Raw genomic sequence first — 7944 nt, forward strand, 5'->3', positions numbered from 1 at the left:
GTCTTCCAGTTTCCTCCCTATGTGTATGACATCTCCAGTGAAATAACATACATGAGCTTTCTCTTTGACTCTTTCTATTGTCCTTTCCCTCCCCAAGCCCACATTTAAGATCTCCCAAGTAGTCTCAGAGAAGCAAGCAAACAAATGCTCCCCTATTTGTGATGATTTGTCTGATCCTATCAATAGCAAGCTTTTCCACTTATTTGCCAGTAAAGTAGTCTGATTCTTTTTTTATCACAACTTGGAACTTTCATGCAAGACTGCTTTGATAGTTATTAAAGTACTAGCCTTGATGTTCATTTAGGTAAAAGAGACGTTTACTATTTCTTTGGCTATACTTTAGCACAAGAAACAATTAGCTGAGGCCAGGGCCTCTGCTCGAAGGGACACAGATTTCATCTTTCTCAAATGGAGGGTATTTGCCCAGCTTAATCATTGGTATCCATGAACATTCTTTTATGTTTCATTGTAGATCTTTGTTTAATCTAGCACACTCTTATTAATTTTCAAAACTGAGGACTACTCCCCACCCCCTCAAAATCCTTAGAGGGCAAACATATCCCCACTGGCTTTTTCTCATGACAGACCTAAGATAGGCCCAGTCTAACTTACTAACACCAACCCTTACAGGCATTAGAGTCTCATGCTCAAAATAAGAATGGTTGGGCATTTCTTTAGTCTACTAAGGCTCCATTTATACTGATTTTTTTTTTAAGTAAAATTTGAAAAACTATAGTCTGACATGGGATTTGATAAACAAGCAAACAAAAAGTTTTCCTATATATGTTTCTCAAATTTATCAGACTTTTCAGATCAATCTGTTCTTGTGAAGATTGATCCTAAGGTCCTGAATAGGATGTAGATTACTCTAAGCAATGTATACAGTGTCTCAAATGATGGAATTGAAAATAACTGTGTGATGATACAAATGGCCCTTACAAAGTGTTTCTGGCTCAGAGGAGATAGGGTCTAATCAAGATCTTGCAAGGAGAAGCCACCAAGTGATGGAGAGCAGATAAACCACCTGAGACATTGAAGAAAATGACATGTCCCTTTCCCAGAGATCAGTACAGTATTCCCTCACTTATCACAGGTATTACGTTCTAGACAACTCCATGAAGTAGGAACCTTACATTTATTATACACTCTTAAACCTACATAACTTTTATCAACATACGTATACAGTACCGCAAAATCCCGCGATATAGTGAAAAATCTGTAATAAATAAGTATAATATTTTTAAAAATCCGACGATACAGTGAGGCCACGATAAGTGAACTGTGATATAGAGAGGGACTACTGTACAGATATGGGTTTCTATCTGATATACACACCCACTCGGGTTCAAAAAATGTGCCTTGCTGTGCTTGATATATGTCTTACCTGGTGTCTTCAGCACTAAACCAAAATATCAGAGATACAACTATTTCATCAGTAGAAATGAGTTATTTGTTTCTCTACTATAAATCACCTGGGCGGACAAATTGAAATAAACAATGATTATGCACCGATTCTAAAAATGAACATTTATTTGGTGAGTGAGAGAGGGTAGGTAACAAGAAATTAGTGATAATATCAGTCTCCCCAATACTTTGGTCCCAGGGTAGGATATAGTCATGTCCGTCATTCTTCTCCAGGTTGTATGGGACTGGCAATGCATGCGTTGGGAGAGGCTCTTCTTGGATTGTGGCTTGGCTGCTGTTGAGTCCCCCACAAAGGCTCTTGTTATGGAGAAAATGGAGGTGCAGAACTTGATCTCACCTGCCATTCAAATATGCAGATTACGATATACCAATTGTAAAAACCCCAACCTATGACTTGGTCTCCTTTTACTACTCCATTGCTGTACTTCTCTGTCAAAAATAGGACCCTGTTTCTTATAGTTCCACATCCCTAAATCTGCTGCCTAAGTATGGACTTACTGCTAGTTACACATTTACTTTTTTACATCTAAGGCCCACTTACTTGAAACAAGAGTTGCTCGTAAATTGGCTCAATTACTTTAGCTCACTTACTAAAGTTCAGTAACAGTAAAAATGAAATAATGTTTTTGGTGATAATCTTATAAAGAGTACAAGATTATCTTCACGTCATTTACATGAAAGAATATCCAACAAACCCAATATCTGAATCTAAACGTATTCAGCTTGTTTTGCATATCACCTTGTACCAAGGCAAGATAATTACAATGATAAGCTTCGTTAAAATGCTAAGTTGGTGTCCAAAATAATATATGTACATTTTATCTTGCAAAGTGTGAATTACTTAGTAAAATGGACATTATATTTCTTATCATTAAAACCATTATCAATATCATTACTGCTATTGTACCATATAGCCTACACAAGCTTGCTGTTTAGTTTATTGCATATGGTGCAGGAAGACAGGGAAAACGTTAATTCTAATATCATTCCCAGCACCAAGGAACAACCCTAGAGCAGTGCTCTTGCTTATGGCTCCATTAGTATTAACTTACAACACACATATTTATCAGCATTTAATTGCAGGGTCTTTTTTTTTTAAATTTTGTTTTGTTTAACACAATTTAAAGAACACATCAAAGGTGAAACAAAAAAAATTCTTCATTTTTAAAGATTTGCCTTACCTGTACATGTATAGCATCTGTACAATATTATAATCCATACCATCATATTTGAAATTTTATAGTACACTTTCCCATCCTTAGCCTTATTTACAATGTGTAGCTACCTTATATGAATGCAAATCATTAGTATATACTTAGGCATATCCAAAATTTACACAGTAGTGTTCTGTTATAAATATTGCTTTCAATGCCTTCCCTATTGACCTGTTTCTATTTGTTTCTCAAGAACTCTAGTAATCAGATTACAACAAAAGATATGTGCGCATATACAAGCATAACCCTCAAAATATAATTTTGATATTTTTGTAGTAACAATATGAATGTGATTTTGAATTAAGGAAAAATTCTATATATTTTTAAGCCTATTACATATATGGTTGAAATATCCATATTTGCCACTCTCATAATGTATATTACATATCCTGAAATTTAGCAAAACTGATAAATGCCTATCTACATCAAAAATATTTATGGTTGGGAGTTTCAAATCAAGATTAGCATTATAAACATGCGTTTCCAGTTTCTACTTAAAGATTTTTTTGTGCTACAGATATTATTTCTGTTCTTAAACATCCCATACCCTTGTTATCAATAAGACCTTTAATAACAAGAATGCAATGTTTTTTCATTTGCTAAAAAGACCTTTAAGATATGAGGTCATGTTTTTCCCATGTATGACTTGTTGCTCAATTAACTTTTTAATCAACATTTTATAGATCTTCTGGCTTGTCAAATTTGTAATTCATCTTGATTTCTAAAGAATTGTGTGTCTCCTCACATATGAGTTGCAGTTACATAGATCTCTTACATATAAAATTAAATAATTAGATTCCCTTTGAAAAATATTTGAGATTTTAAAATACTGACAACCATGTTCTAACCAAAAATTATTACTTTCAAAATTATATTGGCTGGTCATGGGTGAATTCTCATCAAAAGGAACCTGTTATAGGAGAAAATTCACTTATGCAAGTGAAAATTGATCCTCAAAGTCTCCTCATTAAGTTATTATCTTTGAAAAGACTCTGGAAAGTATCTGTAAAGCTGTAACAGATGTTTTCTTTTCAAGAAACTATTAAGATGCCACAGTATCTTCAAGGCTGTCTGTCTTAGCTTGCTGTTGCCCAGAATCAAAAGAAATGCGTGCCCTGAGGGAAAGACATATACTGCTAACAGGACAAATTTTGCAAACTTGTTTTTCGTGAACATAAGTATCCAGTTTGCCACTTGTATGGCAAAAAAATGAACTATGAAGAGGAAGAGGAAAGACATCACCATTTTTATGGCCCTTTTATGGGCCACTGTGCTGGAGTCCCTTGAGCCCATGGAGTTGAGCTGCAAATTTCTGATATGTCTTACCAAGGACAGAAATAAAAGGAACAGTGAAGTCAGGGACAGAGCTATGGGAAACAAACAGGTCAAGCTAAGAAGGATCATGGTTTCAACATAGAGAGTTTTACTTTCATCTACATATGAAGTAAAATTACTTTCATTCCAGAAGAGATCATTAAAAGTTTCTAGCAAGAGAAAATCAAAAATCAGAAAGAACAAAGAAAATACAAGAGTCACGAGAACTACTTTGTTCATTCTCCACTTAAGCCAGAGGAAAAGAGAGTGGGAGAAGTGAGCTATCTTAAAGAGGTAGAAAATGCTTAGGCAGGTAGCAAGAGAGTTAGTCAGGTGATTAGTAATTCTCCAAAGTAAAGTAATAGATTTTGCTGATATATAAGGTAAATAAAATACTGGAAGTAATCCCATTACAAGTGATTGGAGTAATGATACCAACAACTGCGTGATTCTGGAGATAGCCAAGCAGGTGAAGATGAAGTCAGCTAAAGAAATGTTTTTGTTCTTGACCCATTCAGAGCAGTTTACCAGTCCAATGAACAGATTCCCCAACATTCCAATTATGAATTCTGCTGTTGACAGTGTCAGAAAGATTATATCCAATCCAGTGAGCATTTCCACAGGGGAAAAAATCCAAATTTCTAATACTACATCTCAGTGATAAATTAATAATCAAGCTGTTGAAGAATAGCATCCATTTCTGCTATTTCTCTTCATTGTTTTTGTTTGCAATTCCAGTCTTTAAGTAGAACCTCCTGCTGTTTGATGCAATCTCATATATACTTAAGAAAATCTTTCTTCTTTTATTGTAATTCCAATCTTTATCTAGAAGCAGCTGCTAAAATATACAATCTCACATACTTTTATGAAAATATTTTTATTTATTTGAAAGAACTACTAATTCCTACACTAGTCTGTGCATCCATTTATCATTGGCACAGATGGAAATTATCCACTCATGGTAATAATGGAAAGGTTAAAGTCAAATATGTTAGCATGCAAATATTGGTCAGATTCTTTTGCATTGATTTGTACTTTACTCTTCGCCTGACGTACTATTTGGATTCATATATTTTGGTTGTTTTTCAAAGAAAGTTCTAGAGCTAATCTAAATAATATAGTTATTATTCACTAAACATATTTTGCGAGTGCCTGCTATGCATTGGAACTTTTTCCAAATGCAATATAGGTTACTACAAAAAAAGCAAGCATGGGAAATCCACAAAATAGTGAACACAGAAAGAAACAATGAGATAAAATGTGACCAGAGAAAAGGTAACTACAAACATTACTGTTAGGGAGAGTAAGAGAGGTGATATCCACCTTGGGTTTTGAAGGTACTTTGAACTTCATGAGGAAACCAGCAAGTCATATTTTGGACTGATCAAATAATATACAAAAATATACCAAAACCCAAACTACTTTTCTAAAATTAAAGTCTTCTAACTGATAATTTACCGTAATTTCAATTAAATGTTCCTCATGCATTGCAGAATAACATATTCGCAATTAAACATATTCCCCAGTTTTGCTCTTTATCTTTGTATTTGTGCTGTTTGTTTTGGCCAGCATAATGCTGTCACTTTGGCCTTAATAGACAGAAAATAGATAGAAAATCATTTCAGATAAAATAAGGAAATAGTACACAGAAGTATCTGTTCTACATTCTAGGAATAATGATTTTGACAAAAGCCATTAATGCATCAGACATGAACTCAGAGTTACAGACTTTGTGCTGGTGTGTCAGCAAACAAATATTCTATTGTTGGTATTAAGTGTTCAAGTGTTGCCAAACAATATCCAAAAAAGATGAATTAAATCATTTAAAAACTTGGTCCTTTTCAATGCTTCCGTCTCACCCTTCAATTAAATTCTATTAATTAATTTTGAAAAGTGTATATTTCAAGAACAATTATGTGTAAGGAACCATTGGTAAATTATTATGTATAAAAATTATTTTAATTTAGGACAAATAATCAAAATTATAGGAAGAAAATAAAAGGGGAAGGAAGACCCTGACCGGTGTGGCTCAGCTGGTTGTCCCATAACCAAGGGGTTGTGGGTTCGATTCCAGTCAAGGCATATACCTATCTAGGTTGCAGGTTAGATCCTCAATCTCTGGGCGTGTACTTGCCCATTACAATTCCCTGTCCGGACACATAGGGGAGGCAACCAATCAATGCTTTTCTCTAACATCATGTTTCTCTTTCCCTTCCTCTCTGTCTAAAAGCAATGAAAAAAAAAGTGTCCTCAGTTGAAGATAAAAAAGGAGGCAGTGAGGGACAGAGGGAGAGCGGAAGGGAGGGAGGAAGAAAGGAATTTTTTAGAGCCAGGCTGAATGAAATAAAGAAATTTGGTAGTATTTTTCAGAGGAGAATAATAGCTTTGACTATTATTAATGTCTAGAGGCAGAAATAAATTCAGGGCTATAATAAGCATTTTGGAGGCAGAATCAGTAATGTTTGGTTATGAGGGCTGTAGAAAAGCAGAGAAGCCTGCAATGACATTAAGGCTTCTTTTGCAACTGGATGCATGGAGTACTGTAACCTGAGGCACTCATTGGAAAGAGAGCAGGTTTAGGAGCCAAGGGATAGGAGAAAGCATAGTCGGACGATGATCAGTTCTGTTTTGGACATTTGGGAATATCTGTAAGTCACCCAAGTGAAAAGATGGATTGGGCACTTGGGTATTTGTTATTACACCTCAGAAGAAGAATATGAACTGCAAGCAAAGATTTCTTGATCATCATCAGCATATACTTGATTCCACGGATGAGACTCAAAGGGCCCTAAGGAACACCAGTGGATGAAGAAACCAAAGAAAAGGCTAGAAAGCAGTCACTTTGAGGAGGGAAATCAAGACAGGAGGCTTTTGAGCAACCAAGAGCAAGGAGTGGAAAAAAGAGAAAATAATCAGTACTCCCTGATATTAATAAAAGGGCAGTTACAAGGAGGTACTAAGGAGGTCCTTTGTAAACAGCAAAAAACAGTTCAACTGAATCAAAGCAAAACTGCCGTAGATTACATAGGCAATGAGATCCCAATGATGATGCATTAGGAAACCAATTAATGTAATAACACATTAACAGATTAAAAGAAAAACACCAAGGGAAAAGAAGTTTGATACAGCTCTACATCTATTCATAATAAGTGTTTTTGCCAAACAGAATAGAATGAAATACTCTTTTTCCTGATGAAATGTTTGTCTGCAAAAACCTGGAGCAAATATTATACTAATCTATAATATATTGAAATTATTCCTCTTGAGTTTGGGAAAAATAAGCCATAAACATTTAATGATATCTATTTTTGGATGTTTTCACCAATACAGTAAGGCAAGAAAATGACATAGAAGATATAAGATTGTAAAGTACAAAACAAAACTGTCATTATTCACAGATTATGATTGAGTTTACATAGAAAAATCCAAAAATATTCTTAGATACATTAAAATATTACCATGTAGCAAGATTTCTATATAGAAAATAAATGCAAAAATCTGTCGCATTTCTTGCAGTTAAAATGAAATATTCTTTCAAAAGATGAAATTAACATAATCTCAACAAATATTAAGTATCTAAGAATAAATCACACAGAGAAAGTATGCAAAATGTTTATAGAGAATATTAAAAAGTCTTAAATGGCCTTAGCATTTTTTAGGTATATGACTAATTATATTATTAGCCTATAATTAATTCATAATGAATATAATCAAACCCTCTAGATTTTTTTAAAAATTAAACCATTATCAAACACATTTTCCCATTTTAAGTATGTTATGCAAAGACATTAAATTCTCGACTGCATTATTGAATATATTACATTTTCCTACTTGGTATCTAGATCACAGATTTGTTGCAAGTCTAAGAGCAACCACTTCTGATGTAATGTTGGCCTTCTCTATCTCCATGAAAAATATCCCTGTTCCCTTCACCTAGTCCAGTAACTTGATTTTTTTTTCTTTTTGCCATAATTATAGGCTCCAATTTTCC

General features: G+C 34.2%; 1 protein-coding gene across 1 annotated transcript; it reads right to left on the reverse strand.

Annotated features, from left to right (window-relative positions):
* Positions 1-3614: 3614 nt before the first annotated feature.
* Positions 3615-4568, reverse strand: LOC150011402 (taste receptor type 2 member 42-like). The gene has a single exon (XM_090275106.1). It carries the CDS (start codon positions 4566-4568, stop codon positions 3615-3617), a length of 954 nt encoding a protein of 317 aa, XP_090131232.1.
* Positions 4569-7944: the final 3376 nt, after the last annotated feature.

This window comes from Furipterus horrens, unplaced genomic scaffold, assembly GCF_987537825.1.
Source record: "Furipterus horrens unplaced genomic scaffold, mFurHor1.1.pri manual_scaffold_4, whole genome shotgun sequence".
Classification (NCBI taxonomy): domain Eukaryota; kingdom Metazoa; phylum Chordata; class Mammalia; order Chiroptera; family Furipteridae; genus Furipterus; species Furipterus horrens.

Excerpts from the sequence above, each read along its gene's own strand:
- LOC150011402 (XM_090275106.1), bottom strand. The coding sequence starts at position 4,568 with ATGCTCACTGGATTGGATATAATCTTTCTGACACTGTCAACAGCAGAA.